This window comes from Nothobranchius furzeri, chromosome 2, assembly GCF_043380555.1.
Source record: "Nothobranchius furzeri strain GRZ-AD chromosome 2, NfurGRZ-RIMD1, whole genome shotgun sequence".
Classification (NCBI taxonomy): Eukaryota; Metazoa; Chordata; class Actinopteri; order Cyprinodontiformes; family Nothobranchiidae; genus Nothobranchius; species Nothobranchius furzeri.
In genome coordinates this window covers 80,479,364-80,498,416 of record NC_091742.1, presented here as the reverse complement: position 1 = coordinate 80,498,416, position 19,053 = coordinate 80,479,364, and the positions used below count along the sequence as shown (strand labels likewise).

At 40.9% G+C, this 19,053-nt stretch overlaps 1 protein-coding gene across 1 annotated transcript in view; it reads left to right on the top strand.

Moving 5' to 3' along the window:
• Positions 1-10,718, top strand: part of LOC129165485 (zinc finger protein ZFP2-like) — a 59,196-nt gene extending 48,478 nt beyond the window's left edge. The window contains exon 2 of the mRNA XM_070548054.1: positions 5,843-10,718. Within this exon, the coding sequence (XP_070404155.1) occupies positions 5,843-7,359 (1,517 nt within the window). The 3' untranslated portion in view covers positions 7,360-10,718. The remainder of the gene's footprint in view (positions 1-5,842) is intronic.
• The last annotated feature ends 8,335 nt before the right edge of the window (positions 10,719-19,053 follow it).

The window sequence follows — 19,053 nt, the reverse complement described above, 5'->3', positions numbered from 1 at the left end:
TCTGGCTGTACATCACTGAAACTTTTTTTTTCTAGTGACGAAGAGTTTGTGCGCGCTCTCGTGCTGGGCTGCAGTTACTCACAGCGCCGAGTGCGTCGCTAATGAGTTTTGTTTCTTCATCCTGCCCCATGCTCCTTTAAAAGTAACAAAACAACATTTATTTACATAAATATAAACACAAAGTGCTGTGTCACTAAAAAATAAGGGATTTGTTACAAAATGAATGGAATATTTACCAAGAATCCAAAAAACAATACTATATACAAAACAAAAGGAGCTATATTTAAAAAGGGAGAAATGGAAAACGCCACCCCAGAAGGGGGTGGGAAGAAAACCGAGAATAATAAATATATATATTCAAAAGGGGAGATCCGAGGCCAGGGTCTAAAGCCGGTCCGACGTCTATACGCCAAATGGTCTAATCCGAAATCCAAATCCGAAATCCTATTGAGAGCAAACCGAAGACTAGCGAGTGAACCGAGTTGTACCAAAAGCGAACCGAGGAGAAGAGAATAGTATAAACTGTTCCCAGTCTACACTACCCTTGACCTTCTCCTCGAACTGGTGGCTGGGAGCAGCTTTTAACTGCTGCCAGGTGATCATCAATAATTTGGAACAGCTGGGCACCGGGAGACGGGCGAGACAAAGGCCACTGAGGCCATCTTGTGGCCGAAAAGGGACACGGCACGTAACAACTACTGATCACAGGATTATAATATCAAGTAATACATTGTCATTTCACAAAATGATTGAACATCTGATTCACATTATAATTTGCAATAACAAACGTTGTTTGATTATGTATTTATCAAAATGGTTCTCCGTCTTGTCTTGAGCTGTAAGGAGGTGAAGCAGTTTAGATGAGCAGAGGGCATGAAAGGCCTTGGGCCAATATCTCATGTAGATTAGGCCTCCCGACGGAGACATCACGTCTCCGCTCGAGCAGACAGCAGAGCATGACCTTTTAGGCCAAAAACAGGACATTTCGTGACGCTACAATTTATATATACAGTGGGGCAAAAAAGTATTTAGTCAGCCACCGATTGTGCAAGTTCTCCCACCTAAAATGATGGCAGAGGTCAATAATTTTCATCATAGCTACACTTCAACTGTGAGAGACAGAATGTGAAAAAAAAATCCATGAATTCACATGGCAGAATTTTTAAAGAATTTATTTGTAAATCAGGGTGGAAAATAAGTATTTGGTCAATAACAAAAATTCAACTCATTACTTTGTAACATAACCTTTGTTGGCAATAACAGAGGTCAAACGATTACTATAGGTCTTTACCAGGTTTGCACACACAGTAGCTGGTATTTTGGCCCATTCCTCCATGCAGATCTTCTCGAGAGCAGTGATGTTTTGGGGCTGTCGCCGAGCAACACGGACTTTCAACTCCCTCCACAGATTTTCAATCGAGTTGAGGTCTGGATACTGGCTAGGCCACTCCAGGACTTTTAAATGCTTCTTACGGAGCCACTCCTTTGTTGCCCGGGCGGTGTGTTTGGGATCATTGTCGTGTTGGAAGACCCAGCCACATTTCATCTTCCAAGCTCTCACTGATGGAAGGATGTTTTGGCTCAGAATCTCACGATACATGGCCCCATTCATTCTGTCCTTAACACGGATCAGTCGTCCTGTCCCCTTAGCAGAAAAATAGCCCCAAAGCATGATGTTCCCACCCCCATGCTTCACAGTAGGTATGGTGTTCTTGGGATGCAACTCAGTATTCTTCTTCCTCCAAACACGACAAGTTGAGTTTATACCAAAAAGTTCTACTTTGGTTTCATCTGACCACATGACATTCTCCCAATCCTCTGCTGTATCATCCATGTGCTCTCTGGCAAACTTCAGACGGGCCTGGACATGCACTGGCTTCAGCAGCGGAACACGTCTGGCACTGCAGGATTTGATTATCTGCCGTTGTAGTGTGTTACTGATGGTGACCTTTGTTACTGTGGTCCCAGCTCTCTGCAGGTCATTCACCAGGTCCACCCGTGTGGTTCTGGGATTGTTGCTCACCGTTCTCATGATCATTTTGACCCCACGGGATGAGATCTTGCGTGGAGCCCCAGATCGAGGGAGATTATCAGTGGTCTTGTATGTCTTTCATTTTCTGATCATTGCTCCCACAGTTGATTTTTTCACACCAAGCTGCTTGCCTATTGTAGATTCACTCTTCCCAGTCTGGTGCAGGTCTACAATTATTTTCCTGGTGTCCTTCGAAAGCTCTTTGGTCTTGGCCATAGTGGAGTTTGGAGTCTGACTGTTTGAGGCTGTGGACAGGTGTCTTTTATACAGATAATGAGTTCATTTATACAGATAATGAGTTCAAACAGGTGCCATTAATACAGGTAACGAGTGGAGGACGGAAACGCTTCTTAAAGAAGACGTTACAGGTCTGTGAGAGCCAGAGATTTTCTTTGTTTGAAGTGACCAAATACTTATTTTCCACCCTGATTTACAAATAAATTCTTTAAAAATCCTGCCATGTGAATTCATGGATTTTTTTTTTAACATTCTGTCTCTCACAGTTGAAGTGTACCTATGATGAAAATTACTAACCTCTGTCATCATTTTAAGTGGGAGAACTTACGCAATCGGTGGCTGACTAAATACTTTTTTGCCCCACTGTATATATATATATATATATATATATATATATATATATATATATATATATATATATATATTAGGGTTGGGATTTGATTAAAAATTTTAATCTAATTAATTACAGGCTTTGTAATTAATTAATCTAAATTAATCGCATTTTAATCGTTCAGGAAAATGTGCTCTCAAAGTAAAACTTTTAATTAAAATTATGAGACAGAGAATCAAACATTAGACATGGTTATTACTGTAAACTAAAGCTTTTAATAATAAAATGCATTTTAATTATTCAAATGTCACTGTGTGATATGAAACAAAACCCAAATCAACTAAAATGTATAATTACAAATAGAAAACACCTGCAAAAGGTTCCTGAGCCTTTAAATAGTCTCTCTGTCTAGTTGAATGACTGAAATAAGTTTGACTTTGCACCAGATTCAAATTTTTCCAGTTTCACTTGTTTGTATAATTGGGAGTTTTTATTAGCATTTCTACTCATAATGTAGTAAAAACACATAAATAATAATCCTTCAAAATGACAGTAGAACATGCACAAATATGATCTAGGACTTAAATGTACCAACTTTTAACACCAGAGCAGGCATGGCATATTCTGAGAATGATCAGGAACACTAACTGGTTCCAGTTGGATGACTGGAGGTTGATGGGATGATAAAAGATCACGGCGAGGAAATAATGATCTGACGAACAGGTGAGCGGACCTTCCTTACATGGGAAGTCCTGCTGTCACGTTAAGAAGGGGATGCTGCACACCCACAGATTCAGGCCTGCTGCAGCGAATCTGGTGTGATCTCCAGCCTGATCACAACTTCCTCGTTCCTCGCTGCCCCTGATTCACTTAAGCATCCGCCCCTTAGCTGATGACAGCTTCAACACACCTCGCTGCTTAATGATAGTAATGCATGTGATGTTTAGACAGTGACTCGTCTCAGAAACGTATAATTCCTCGACAGAATTTAGAAAATCATCAGAAAAGTTTCAGAGTGTTTCTGTTTTAACTTAAACTTCTGTTATCAACTTTAAGACATGTCTGTGATCAGAGTAGTGAGGACACGGAGCGTTGTCTTGAGCTGTAAGGAGGTGAAGCAGTTTAGCTGAGCAGAGGGCATGAAAGGCCTTGGGCCAATATCTCATATAGATTAGGCCTCCCGGCGGAGACATCACGTCTCCGCTCGAGCAGACAGCAGAGCATGACCTTTCAGGCCAAAAACAGGACATTTCGTGATGCTACAATTTATATATATATATATATATATATATATATATATATATATATATATATATTAGGGCTGGGATTTGATTAAAAATTTTAATCTAATTAATTACAGGCTTTGTAATTAATTAATCTAAATTAATCGCATTTTAATCGTTCAGGAAAATGTGCTCTCAAAGTAAAACTTTTAATTAAAATTATGAGACAGAGAATCAAACATTAGACATGGTTATTACTGTAAATTAAAGCTTTTAATAATAAAATGCATTTTAATTATTCAAATGTCACTGTGTGAAATGAAACAAAACCCAAATCAACTAAAATTTATAATTACAAATAGAAAACACCTGCAAAGGGTTCCTGAGCCTTTAAATAGTCTCTCTGTCTAGTTGAATGACTGAAATAAGTTTGACTTTGCACCAGATTCAAATTTTTCCAGTTTCACTTGTTTGTATAATTGGGAGTTTTTATCAGCATTTCTACTCATAATGTAGTAAAAACACATAAATAATAATCCTTCAAAATGACAGTAGAACATGCACAAATATGATCTAGGACTTAAATGTACTAACTTTTAACACCAGAGCAGGCATGGCATATTCTGAGAATGATCAGGAACACTAACTGGTTCCAGTTGGATGACTGGAGGTTGATGGGATGATAAAAGATCACGGCGAGGAAATAATGATCTGACGAACAGGTGAGCGGACCTTCCTTACATGGGAAGTCCTGCTGTCACGTTAAGAAGGGGATGCTGCACACCCACAGATTCAGGCCTGCTGCAGCGAATCTGGTGTGATCTCCAGCTTGATCACAACTTCCTCGTTCCTCGCTGCCCCTGATTCACTTAAGCATCCGCCCCTTAGCTGATGACAGCTTCAACACACCTCGCTGCTTAATGATAGTAATGCATGTGATGTTTAGACAGTGACTCGTCTCAGAAACGTATAATTCCTCGACAGAATTGTTTAGAAAATCATCAGAAAAGTTTCAGAGTGTTTCTGTTTTAACTTAAACTTCTGTTATCAACTTTAAGACATGTCTGTGATCAGAGTAGTGAGAACACGGAGCGTTCTCCCAGCGGCAGCCAGGTGCCTCTCGTTTGTCTGACTACTTTCATAAACTACTGTTAGGGCACAGAATTATTCTGTCTGGTGCTTTCAGCGCTGCACAGATGTTATGTAAATGTTAAAAATATAGCTTACCGCAACTTTCGTCAAGTTTCCCGTGCCACCGGGCAGCCGCAGCAGAGACGATCTCTGAAAAATTTCCGCGACACGTACTCTGTTGTTGTCTGGAAGTTTTTTTATCCAAGTTAAGAAAAGAGGCGGACGTGTTTCCTAAATCCTGCATCAGTCCAAGCAAGGCAACTTCTTTCTGTTTTTATTCCGTTTTAGTAGCCATTAGCACTGTGCATTGTTGTGTGCATCAGTGATATTCAGTCTATGAGGAAATCGTGCAATGACAAAGGTTCCGCCGTGCTTGAAATGCAAGCTGCGATTAAATGCGTTAATTTTTTTAACGCGTTATTTTGTTCTAATTAATTAATCGTAATTAACGCGTTAAAGTCCCGGCCCTAATATATATATATACATACCTTCTCATTCAATATGTTTTCTTTATTTTCATGACCACTTACAAAGGGGCCAACAAGTGCTAAACACCTCTGGGAACTCCTTTAAGACATTTTTCAGGTGACTCCCTCTTGAAGATCATCAAGAGAATGCCAAGAGTGTGCAAAGCAGTAATCAGAGCAAAGGGTGACTATTTTGAAGAAAATAGAATATAAAACATATTTTCAGTTATTTCACTGTTTTGGTTAAGTACATAACTCCACATGTATTCATTCATAATTTTAATGCCTTCATTTAGAATCGCCCGATATAAATGGTCATGAAAATAAAGAAAACACGTTGAATGAGAAGCTTTGTCCAAACACGAGATTTTTTTCTTATTCACATTAATCTACATTTTGTTTTGTCTTTTATCCTGTCCAGAACTTCCACAGCATCATGTCTGGGAAAACAAGATGGCTCTGACTGACCAGCAGCTCTCTAAGCAGAAATGGACCTCCAGTTTGGACCAGAAGGAACCAGAACCTCCACTGATGAAAGAGGGACAACAAGAACTCCTTATCCATCAGCATGAAGGGCAGTTTCTTCTGAAGCAGGAAGTTGTTACCTTCATGGAGACTTCTCCTTCTGAAGAAACAGACTGTCATGAACCAGAACCAAACAAGAACCAACCCTTGTGTCAGAGTACTACAGAAGCTGAGAACCAAGATCAGGGTGGATGCAGGAAAGAAAACTCAGAATCAAACAGCAAAGAAGAACTGACACATAATAAAATATGCCAATCCAAAGATCACAGAGACAGTGTAGATGATAAAAAACAAAAAAGGCACAAGAGGGCTCACACAGGTGAGAAGCCATATCCATGTAAAACTTGTGGTAAATGTTTTAGTGTCAGTAGTTCCTTGACTACACACATGAGAATTCACACAGGTGAGAAGCCATATTCATGTAAAACTTGTGGTAAATGTTTTAGTGACAGTAGTCACTTGACTAAACACATGAGAACTCACACAGGTGAGAAGCCATATCCATGTAAAACTTGTGGTAAATGTTTTAATGTCAGTAGTTCCTTGACTACACACATGAGAATTCACACAGGTGAGAAGCCATATTCATGTAAAACTTGTGGTAAATGTTTTAGTGACAGTGGTTCCTTGACTACACACATGAGAACTCACACAGGTGAGAAGCCATATCCATGTAAAATTTGTGGTAAATGTTTTAGTGACAGTGGTTCCTTGACTACACACATGAGAACTCACACAGGTGAGAAGCCATATCCATGTAAAATGTGTGGTAAATGTTTTAGTGACAGTGGTTCCTTGACTACACACATGAGAACTCACACAGGTGAGAAGCCATATCCATGTAAAATGTGTGGTAAATGTTTTAGTGTCAGTGGTTCCTTGACTAAACACATGAGAACTCACACAGGTGAGAAGCCATATTCATGTAAAACTTGTGGTAAATGTTTTAGTGACAGTGGTTCCTTGACTACACACATGAGAACTCACACAGGTGAGAAGCCATATCCATGTAAAATGTGTGGTAAATTTTTTAGTGACAGTGGTTCCTTGACTACACACATGAGAACTCACACAGGTGAGAAGCCATATCCATGTAAAACTTGTGGTAAATGTTTTAGTGACAGTAGTTCCTTGACTACACACATGAGAATTCACACAGGTGAGAAGCCATATCCATGTAAAACTTGTGGTAAATGTTTTATTGACAGTAGTTCCTTGACTAAACACATGAGAATTCACACAGGTGAAAAGCCATATTCGTGTAAAACTTGTAGTAAATGTTTTAGTGACAGTAGTTCCTTGACTACACACATGAGAATTCACACAGGTGAGAAGCCATATCCATGTAAAACTTGTGGTAAATGTTTTAGTAACAGTGGTTCCTTGACTGCACACATGAGAACTCACAGGTGAGAAGCCATATTCATGTAAAACTTGTGGTAAATGTTTTAGTCACAGTGGTCACTTGACTACACACATGAGAACTCACATTAGGGCTGCACGATATTAGGAAAACCTGCGATATTCAATAACAGTGCTTAATATTGCGATATCGATATTACTCACGATAAATGAACAAATACTAAAGTATGCAGTGTTGATGTCGTCTGGTGTGTGACGGCTGCTCTGGGTTTAAAGCAAACTGATCTGTGCTGGGCCAAACTAGGAGAATATTAAGATTTTCTGAGGGAAAGAGAAAAACAATTGTCTACCTTTCGGAAGAGGAACTGGCAAAAAACTGCATGGAAAATATGTGAAAACGTTTGTTTTTAACCCCAAATTGAACAAGCTTACCTAGATCTTAAAAAGCAGCTCAGATGATGAAATTGCAACTATGATTCTGATAACAAGCTAACAAATTGAACTAGCTCCTCTAAGATAACTGGCTAGCAGAGCTTCTGACTGACAGTTTATGTGCACCAGCAAATCAACTATCCTGATTAACAAGGTTATAAAAGCTCATAAATGAAAAATCACTTTGATGTGTGGGGGAACTTTTCCAGGCCCTCTTTAGCAGGGTGGGACTGGGAGGAGAGTGCTGTAGCCTTTTAGCTGGAAGCTAACCAGAGCCACCACCCGGTGAAACACTAGCAACATGGAGGTGGGTTTGTTCACCGGCACGTGTCTGAGTCAGCCCGGTAAAAATGATTAACGACACGGAGCGGACTCGCGTTCACGTTTGAAAGCAGCGCTGATTCCAGAAACCTCAGCACAAAGTGCGTTCGTTGCTCTGAGCCAGCATGATGAACAAGGGAACGGCGCCGCTAATGTTCGGGTGTTGCTTTCCAAAAGGGTCTACGTAGGGGGCGGGCGTATTACGTTAACGGACCCATCTGATTGGCCGCATATCAGAAGGGCTACATTTGATTGGTCAAATAATACTTCCGCGTAAAAAACAGAGCTGGTTTACAAAAAGTTGATGTATGGCACGGATGGAAATGTGTGAACCAAACATTTATCGCCGTTTTTGACGTGCTTTGCGATGGGCCTATCGCATGTCCTGTTATCGCGATGACGATAATTTTTCGATATATTGTGCAGCCCTAACTCACATTATATCATTGAATTGCTAAAGCCTCATACTCCAACCTGAGCTCTCAGGTCCACAAACTAGAACCTTCTAGAAGTTCCAAAGACCAATTATAGAAGTCCAGGTGATGGCTCCTTCCAGGCTGTTGCACCCTGACATTGGAGTGGTCCTCCTTTTAGCCTTACGTAGTCTTGACAGTCTGGACACTTTTTAAAAAACAGCAGAAGACCCTTACATTTAAAGCTGCTATTTCTAAATATTATATTTTCTTATTTTTAACTCAAATTTGTAATCATCTTTCCTTTGTTTAATGGTATTTTATAAATATGTGACTTAGATTTTTATTTCTCTTTTAAGATCACTATGATTTTATGACTTAATGATTTGTTTTGATCTATGTGAAACACCATGTGATTTTCTGTCTGTGATGAGTGCTATATAAATAAAATGTACATACATGTGAAAAGCCATATCTAGGGATGCTCCGATCAAGTTTTATGCTTCCAATCACTAATTCAAAGAGTGTTGATTACTGATACCGATCACACAGCTTGGCCAAAAATTTCCTGTGAAGTTATGAGTTCTACAGATATGATCTGGGCATAAAGGAACAATAACATCCACTAAAATGGCCTATATTAATTAGAAAGAAAAGGAAACAATTTTTATATAGCTCCTCTCAAGATAAAAATCAGAGGCGCTTCACAAAAACAAAACATTTTAAATATAGAAAAGATTTTGAAAAAATTCTAAAAATTGTGATTAAAAATGTAAGGAAAGGGAATGCGAAAACGAAGAGGAAAGAGAAATCGGTGGATCCCGGGCAGAATAAGGAGGGTGATGGTAACATCAAAGCCAGCCTGAACTGGTGAGATTTCAGCTGCTTTTTAAAGGAGACCACTGAGTCCAACGATCTCAGGCTCAGGGGGAGAGAGTTCCCGAGCCTGGTCAACCAGGCTTTGGTCAATGGACCTAAGGGACCTGCTGGGGGTGTAGGGACTGAGAAGAGAGAAGATCACCAATGTATGATGGAGCTTGTCCATGTAAAGCCCTAAAACTAGAACCAGGATACTAAATTGAATTTGACTGGCAGCCAGACATGTTAGACAAAAACATATTTTTTAACATTTTTAAGAGATAAAAAGACTTTCAACACAATAATTGTGTTTGTTTCTGTATGTTCCCCAAATAAGTCAAGAAACTAAAGTCTTCTGATTAAACATTCAAAGGCCAATCAGATTGATATTTCATATTTATATAGAATTATCACATCTTATTGATCAGTTCATATATATGTAGCCAATCCTTAATGCAACAGTGTTGTAAACTTCTACCTTCTACTACCTTCTCAGATGTACCTAGGTTTGGTGCAGGTTGTGTTTTTTGTTTCTCCCAAGCCCCCACAATGCGTTCAAAAATTGAAGCAAACCCGGAAGTGAAATAAATTGCAGTTCCACCCTCATCCGCTGGGGGCTGGTGTCAGAAGCAAGCAAATCCTCATTGACTCCCATGTTAAAAATACCAATTTCACAGCAGAAATAAACATGTTTACAGCCTGGTACCAAAACATGTTTTTGGTTTAAATGTTTCTAGTTTACACTCATGACAACTCTGAGGGGGGTGAATTTTTGTCTCACTCTTCTGTTTTAAATGTATTAAAAGCCTAAAATTCTGTATAAATAATGAGCATCAGACCCACGTGACAGCCGCCTCAGGCCCACGTGACCACAGAGCTAGCTCCGTGGAAAGGCCTCAGTAGAGCCTCGGTCTCACCTGAAAACTGTTCCGTGACTTTTAGTCTCTGAAATTAGACCAGTAGTTGTAGCATTTGTGCATTCTTTTTGGATATTATTTGTGTAATTGTTGGACAAAATAACTTGCTGTGGTATTAATTGCACTAATAGAGCGTCCAAGGAGTTTCCACTTCATTATTTCCGGTAAGTAAAATTATATTTATGTATTTAAGGTCACTGCTGCTTTTGCACTAGGTGAGCTTATCAGAAAACTACCATTTTAACATGTACTGTTTAACCCTGAAATTTAGATGTAATATACGGTAAAATGATTAATAGGGTATATGTCGATGGGTAAAACCATGTTAAAACCCAGTGCATTTAACATAAAAATGGGTTGAAATTAGGGATGAGCCGGGTACTAGTTTCAGACGAGTATCCGGTATGGATAAAGCATTTTTGACGAATACGAGCATGAAATGAGTAAACCTCGTAAATATCTGTAATCATGCTGAAGGAAAATCTTCATTGGGTAACTGACTGTCTTCACGCTCTTCAGGGCCGGCTCTAGGTAATTTGGTGCCCAAGGCGAGACTGCCCATTTGCGCCCCCCCACCCCCCCGCGCACGCCTCTCACCCAAACCCAAGTCCACCCACCCACCACACATTGAAAAAAGCAACTCCAGTTATTCCTTCGTTACTAATTTTTTATTTTAAATATTCACACAGCAACTCTTTAAAGTCAACAGCCTGAAGAATAAATGTAAGCTTGAAAGATAAGTAACCTGAGAATATTACAATAACCAACAACTCAAAATGTTGTGCAAATGTCATTGGGGGGGATGCAAAATCAACAGCAGCATTAAACTGTGCAATCAAAAGCAAAACTCAAATATCAGTGTCATCATAAAGAAAGTTCTACATTCCATTTTGTTCAACTGCTGTGGCCAGTCAGCAGGATCCATGGGGCCAGCAGCTCATACATGTTCACAGACATCTGTTGAAGCTGATGATGGTGTCTCTTCAGGCTGTTGGATTGGAGCACTGAGGCTGCTGGTGTTGGGTTCTTCTTCTGTGAGAAAATAAACACACACACACACACACACACACACACACACACACACACACACACAAAGCAACTTAACTCTCTGATGCATGAATTAAGAACAGTGCCACTTTCACATTCAGTATTCCTCAGCCATGTGCAGTGATGCTTTTCATTATTTTTAATGTTACTGGACTTTTTATTTTATTGATCTTTTTGTAATCTGTTCTATGAAAACATGAATAAAATTATCAAAAACAGGTGGAAGTGAGCGCATCCATGGGGAATATTTGAAAAAACTTATGTCTCACTCTCAGGTGCTCTTCAGCATCAAATAAATTGTAGAACACGAGGAAGAACCGGTGATCTGAGGCACTCTGAGGATTTCAATTATTAAACAAGGAAACACCGACGCGGGACCGGCAGCAGCGGGGACTCCCCCGCTGCTGCCGGTCAGCGGGGGAGTCCCCGCCACGGCCACGGCGGTGCCGCACACCCGATGTGTCGGACAATGTTGAAATTTTGCTACACCCACACCTAACGTTCTTCTGATATGAAAATATTAAATTCACATTGTATGCGTACTTAAAACTTGAATGGAAGTTCATAAAAAGGCTGCAATCATACTCCAAAAAACGGTAAAATAAATCTTACATTCTACATCATCACAGTGAGACTCAACAGGTGTAGAAGACAGTCCCGCCCCCGTGGTGTCAACAGGTGCCTGTGTGGCTCATAGGCGTCATTTTAACCGGGGACGCCGGGGACATGTCCCCGGCAAAATTTGTGATTGGCAGCTGTGTCCCCCCCACTTTCAAAAAAGCCTGCTTATGAGGATTTTTGTTTTACCAGCTCAGATCTTATACCAGGGGTCGGCAACCTGTTCCCATCAAAGAGCCATTATTACCCGTTTCCCACAGTAAAGAAAACACTGGGAGCCGCATCGTTGTGGGCGGGGTCTACCCTCAGACAGCAGAGAGCTGCTCCCAACAGGTGACAGCACAGCAGCCGGTACCGGTCGCTGGCATGGGCGTCGCACCCGTGGGGGATTCAACACCCACACTTTTCCAGCTGTTTTGCTCACCTCCACACCAGTCTGGTTTCTTTACGTCGCACTCACTCTGTTTGCTTCATCTCCTTCTTCACCAGCACTTCTGACAGCCGATGTCGGGTTTCCAGGAGAGCAGGAGAGGGAGGGACGTATAAGAGCTCGACTGAATTCATAATTTTACATCTTGATATTAGCTGTACAAAGTCTGAGTTTGATAAAGTGAAGAACAACAATTTGCAGAGGTTTATAACTGGCCCAGCGGCAGGTTTTCATTTTTGGGTGGGCCACGGTAATTTTGGACGGACCTTAATAAGCAGTGACTTAAGTGAAGCAGGCAGGTCGCGCTAGAAAATTTCGTTTAAAAAGACGTCATAAATGTGTTCCCCCGTCCTTTTTATTTATAAAATATGAAGTAAAAACTCACAATTTAATTTTCATTCATTTGTCATTAATATGTAGTCTACACCCGTGCGTTAAGTGGACCATCTTCCAGCATCCAGCCCACCTCTCCAAATGCGTAAAATGAGCATCAGCCGCTAGTTAGGCGCGCCGCGTGCACCGTCAGCTGATCAGCCCAGACAAGAGCAGAGCAAATAGAGAAAGAATAGAGGATAATTCTGTCTGGATGTGGATGGAGATTACATTTTACAGCAGCCTGATCATCATTTAAATACGTAAACCATCACCTGTCTTCTAGTCCACGCTATCAGCATTGTTTTAATTGGTGTGTGTGTGTGTGTGTGTGTGTGTGTGTGTGTGTGTGTGTGTGTGTGTGTGTGTGTGTGTGTGTGTGCGTGTTTTCCACATCAACCAACCAGACCAGCGTGTCCAGTAACATATTAATGTTACAATTAAACAGTTTCACTTCATGTAGGCTAGGAACATTTCACCTGCCGTGGCCCGACCGCTTCTGCTCCACATGAACTTTGTGCGTGATCAAATGTCTCTACAGGTACTTTCTGAGCTGAAGAGGCAATTCTGCCTCAGACTGGATGCGTCATGCGTCTCCATATTAGAGACGGGAACAAGCGCTGTTCAGCCAAAGTTTCATAATTTCATAAAAAGAACATTTTTCCAAGAGACACATCCCTCAGAGAGACCGGGTTTCCAGACCGCTTCAGTGGGAGGAAATCTTACCGCATGCACCGTGGTTCTGTACTGACGCATGACGCGTCAACCCGGTCTAACAGTAAGACCGGGTTGGAACTGTTCAGGTTTACGCAGACAATCTTTACATTTAGAATTGGCATACAGATGTCAAATTAATGCAATAAAATATAAAGCTTTTTATTTAAATAGCCATTCATTATTTTACAAGCACAGAGCCGCATCAGATGGAAGAGCCGCATGCGGCTCCAGAGCCGCGGGGTGCCGACCCCTGTGCTAGCCTACTTTATTGTCCCCAGCAATTTTTAAACCCCACTCAAGTGTATGGTTATAGTCCCCAGCAATTCTGAAAACAAACTGACGCCCTTGGTGTGGCTGCAGATATTGTCTCACTGCATCTGGACACGACGATTCAAAAGTAAAATTAATTGGTTAAAGTTATGAGATACTGTATTGTGTATGTAAACAGCTAGCGAGGGTCCGTCCGTGGACCGTGTGTGGCAGGAGAGGCAGTTAGCTACAAGGGAAACGCAAAAAAGTTCCTTTGCCAAATTTATAAAGTCTACATACCTCTGCTTTGGGCCCGTTGTTTTTCTTCCTCCTTCATTCGCTTTCGGAATGCTGATCCCGATGGCTTAGGTGTTCTTTTCATCGTAAAATATCAAAAGTTTAAACGCGACAACAGGAACTCCTTCTACAGCGCTACCCACATGCACGTGATCTATGACACCCTTAACGGTCAAATGCATCGGAGCGGTGGGCCAAGCTGGAGCTCGTCATGCAGCCAGATCATTAGAATTTAAATATTGATGTTTTAATTTCATGTCATTTCAGAGGGGAATTTTGAGTATGTAGAGAGTGCATTTCATATTACAAACATAAATGTAATAAACTTTTTTTTTTTTTTTTTTTAATTTTGCGCCCTATCCATCAGATGGCGCCCCAGGCGGCCGCCTGTGTCGCCTGTCGCCAAAGCCGGCCCTGACGCTCTTTGATTGGCCAGTCACATAGAGCGCCCACCCCTCCCTACACACATAACTCTCTAGCCGGCCGGGAGCGCAGTCCGTCCGGCTCATCCACGCACACACACAGACAGTAACGGATCTCGCTGTGATTGCTTCACTGTTGCTCACGTTTCTTCAGTTTCCCTAGGTTTTCTTCAGCTCGCCTCTTTTTCGGTTGAATATTTAAAGTTACTTTTTTCGTAACTTACATGGTGCATTTGACAAGACAGAGCTGACGATCTGCATCAGTCACTCACTACCTCCGCTCTGGTCGGGGTTAAAAAAATTGTAACTCCATCTCTCTCCCTCTCACCCTCTCTCTCTCTCAGACACACACACACCTTAATCAACATTGTTTTGTTTAACTTTGTGTGGGGCAAAATGCCAAGAACGTTAAGAAAAAATCAGTTTAATCAAATTAAAATAAAAAAATATACATAAAGTTGTGTCTGGTTCTAGCATTTCATATTTTCTGGTTCCTACTGCATGAGTTCAGATGTATTAATCCATGCACTCAAATATTAATGTTCTGATTTTATTGAAACACTTGTTCTGTAATAGTTTCTTTACTATTATGATCAAAAATATTTAATCTCAATTCTGAGGCTGCTCTGTAAATAGTTTTCAAATAAACAATACACATATCAACTTCTGATCATTCCATATCAATTTCAGACTTAAAATAATATATTGATGTAAACCACGCCCACTTCCGGTTAAACCACGCCCACTTCCGGGTTATGTCACGCCCATTCTGAGGACAGATACAGATAATTTAGTTGGTTGAACAGATACAGATACAGATAGTGGTGTACTCGCTCATCCCTAGTTGAAATATGACGGAGCTCTCGGAGGGACACTTCTGTGTTCCATTCTTCCACCCGGTTCTCCCCAGCGGTCAGCCCGGTGCATCTCTGACCGCTTCGGCGCCTGGCTGCTGTGTGGGCTGACCGCTTGTGGAGCGGACTCGGAGAGAGACCTGACCACAGAAATACTGCAGCTCGGTGAGTTGGTTGATAGCAGAGGCGGTTTTACCATTAGGCATAGGTCGGCGGCCGCCTGGGGCCCCCTTGTGTTGGGGGGCCACCTAGCCCTGACCGCCGGCACCCCTCTGTTAATGCCACAATAATCTTATTATCAACCTGTCACCGCAGACGGGATTGGACATGCTTCTCATCACCATAATTCCTGAACCGTTCAAGATATCATTAAAATTCCAAAAGTGCTGGAAAGATTAAAAATGGGGCTTTTCGTGCATGTAAATACATTACGGTAGCCACCGGGATCCTCTGTCTTGAGCACAACGAATCTCAACACAGATTCAGAGAAGTGCTGAGTTTGTCATCCAAAATGCTCCGTTTTATAACTTTTGAATGGCTGATCAGATTCAAAAAATTCCAATGGTTCCTAAAAGTACATAAAAACAGCTTCCCAACGATCTATAGCATGAAGCAATCAGAGTTATGGACAATATCGCTACGAGGGGAAATCCTGCTGTACTGCCTGATTGAAACGGAGCGCAGCGCCGCAGTGAAAGCGGATAACGGGACGGGGAAGCTAAGTAGCATAAAAAGCCAGCATGAAATTATGGAAATGCCTCAAAGAAAATCAACACGATCCATTAGGTGTCCCAGAAGGCTTATATCTGAAGACAGTGACCATGAAGAAGGACAGATCTCCAGTGAACCAGAGTATGAATGTTTGTTCAGTCTTTATTTTTTATTTTTTTATTTTAACAACCCTCAACTATTTGCTAATTGTAAGATTCAGCTTCATTCCAGCATTATTTATCTTTTTACAATAAATAATTATTTTTTTGCTAAAACAAAGTTTTTGGTATAGCAGTGCACGGTGTGCAAGAGAAGCACCCCATGGCATTGTGAGGTGTGCAAGACTCTGCCTGCAGCTGGAGAGAAACTGCTTCAAGGTCTACCACATCAAATAAAAACGTCTGAAAGTTTACAAAAATAAATGGTCTTAAAACTGCTAAAAAAGATACCAAGGTTCAAACTTTTTAAGAATAGATGCAGTTCAAAGTTTAAATTGTTCATTCCAAATTGTTTGTCCAGTAATTTTGAAGTTCCTGTTCAGAAATAAATGTAAAAAATTCTAATCCGTTTTTTGCTTTTTTCACTTTTAAGCTGATTTTTTAAAGGCTTTAATAGAAATAAATTCTAAATACAAATCATACACTGAAAGCTGAGGTTGCTCTGAAAAAAGGAGAAGAGTTACACACACTTTGCACTTTTTTTTACACAATTTTACAGCCATAAGATTAGAAAAATACCACGCGGCCCTGTTATAATTATGGTCATAAGAGGGTTATTGAGACGGCATTGCACAAACAGGAAGTGATTAGTAGTCATTCCACTCCATTCCAGTTGGTGGCGGTAATGCACCAAATTGTTGTTTGCCAAGTGCCATAAGACCACAAATAATAATAAGAAGAGAGGCGCGAGCGTTCGTAACAAACTCAAAGCAATAGTCAAAACATTAAGCATGAAATGGAGTTATCCTAGTGGCTCCAATGAGAGAAAGAAGCAGCTTGCTTCATAAAAGCTTTTATTTTCACTTCTGAAAGTTACGTCGATTTTCGATGTAAACATCAAAAAGAAGCAGAAAGAAAAGACTGTGGAAAATGTTTAAAGGGAGGAAAACATAGACCAAAATGTAAAATAGAAAAAAAAACTCAGGCTAAAGCACAGGAGCCCTGGCAGGAAAAATAAAGCAGAGCAAATATTGAAAGCGCTCAAAGGGCGGGAAATGCAGGAAAAAGAGGAGGACTAATATAAAGGGAAAATAACTCATGTCAGAAGAGGGGAGAGTTTCGCAAATCCAGTTAAAGATAAGATTGTCGAAAATTTAGTGTAAGGGGCCCCATGTCTGTGTTCGCCTTGGGCCCCCAAATTACTAAATCTGCCTTTGATAATCAGATCCGTAATCTGTTTTTAGTCATTTCCTCGGTTTTGGGGTTTACTTGGGGGCATCCTGAACATCCACCCAGTCCCTTCTCCTTCTTGTCACAGTCGAAGCGAGGGAGAATAATAACGTCACTTCTGGCAGTTTCAATCGTTGATTTCTCCTCCTCTGCAGCTATGATGGTCTTCACCAAACACGTGATGGCGGCATCAACGTTTGTGTCATCCTGGAGAAAAAGGTTTGTGAAGATGACAACAGAGGATCATTAGGGTTGTAACAGACAACTTTCAGCTACTTCTGAGGATAAAGATGATAATTAAAGACACAATAAAAAAGTTTTTTTCCTGATCAGCAGGATCTTTGTAGATTCTTTAATTTTCTCACAAATTATTACAGTCTAATAAAAGCATTAAATATATATATATATATATATATTTGTAGAGTATTACAGCAACTCAAGATTTATTGGGATGTCTATTATGATTTAAATAAACTTATGAAAATCGTTTTTCTGGAGAAGTAAAAAAAGAAGGCCGTCATAATAGAAATGAGACGTGGAGGACACCCTCCTCTTCATGACAATAAAAGCTAAATTATTTAATTTTGATGGAAAAAATAAAATCAACAGAACTGTTTACATTTGCAAAGACAGCATCCAGTTCTTATTTATGGCAACTTGGGGGCAGTGTTTGACTCCAGGGTGTCACCTAAAAGGGTGTCCAGAAGTGAGTGCAAAAGATCTAATCTGATCCTATATTCTTTTATTTCATTTGAAAATAGAAAAAGTTAACCCTTTATTGAAAATAATTAAAAAAAATCCCCAAAACAAAGATGAATGCTATTATTCGTGCAATTTAAGTGGATGGAGTCATCCTGGACTCCATCCACAAACATCTGGAGCTCCCTGACTCCTCCGCCAGACTTCTGTTTGTTGACTTTTCATCAGCATTCAACACTCTGCAGCCTCACATCCTGGCTACTAACCTTTCCTCCCAATTTCATTTAGATGACCAGTTAACCCTGTGGATACTGGACTTTTTAACCAACAGCACTCAGAAAGTTTGGGTCAACAACTGTCTCTCCGGTCTCCGTTCCACCTCCACCGGCTCCCCCCAGGGCTGTATGCTCTCCCCCCGCTCTACATCCTCTCCACCGACGACTGCAGATCCACACATCCTAACTGTCACCTGGTGAAATACGCTGATGATACAGTCCTCCTATCACTGTTGTCAGGCTCCTCACAACACCACAGACCTGCTCTTCAGGAGTTTGTAGAGTGGTGTGACAGCTCCAAACTTGAACTGAATGTGAGCAAAACCAAAGACATGGTGGTGACCCTCTGCAGGAGGCCGAAGGATCCGGCTGCTTCAGTCACCACCATTATCCATGGGAACCCAGAGGAGGTAGTGGAGGAGTACAAGTATCTGGGAACCACCTTTGACAACCTCCTGAAATTCTCTGCTAACACAGAGGAGATTCTCAGGAAGTGCCACCAACGGTTATATCTCCTTAGGAAGCTCAACTCCTTTGGAGTCAGCTCCTCAGTCATGATGACTTTTTACTGTGCCTTCCTGGAAAGCATCATGACCTTCTCCATCACTTGCTGGTTCTACTCTCTTAGCCTCCAGAACAGGAACAGACTGCAGCACACTACATCAGTGTGTTCCAAAATTGTGGGCCTGCCTGTCAGAACTCTTGCTCAGGTTTTCTATCAACAA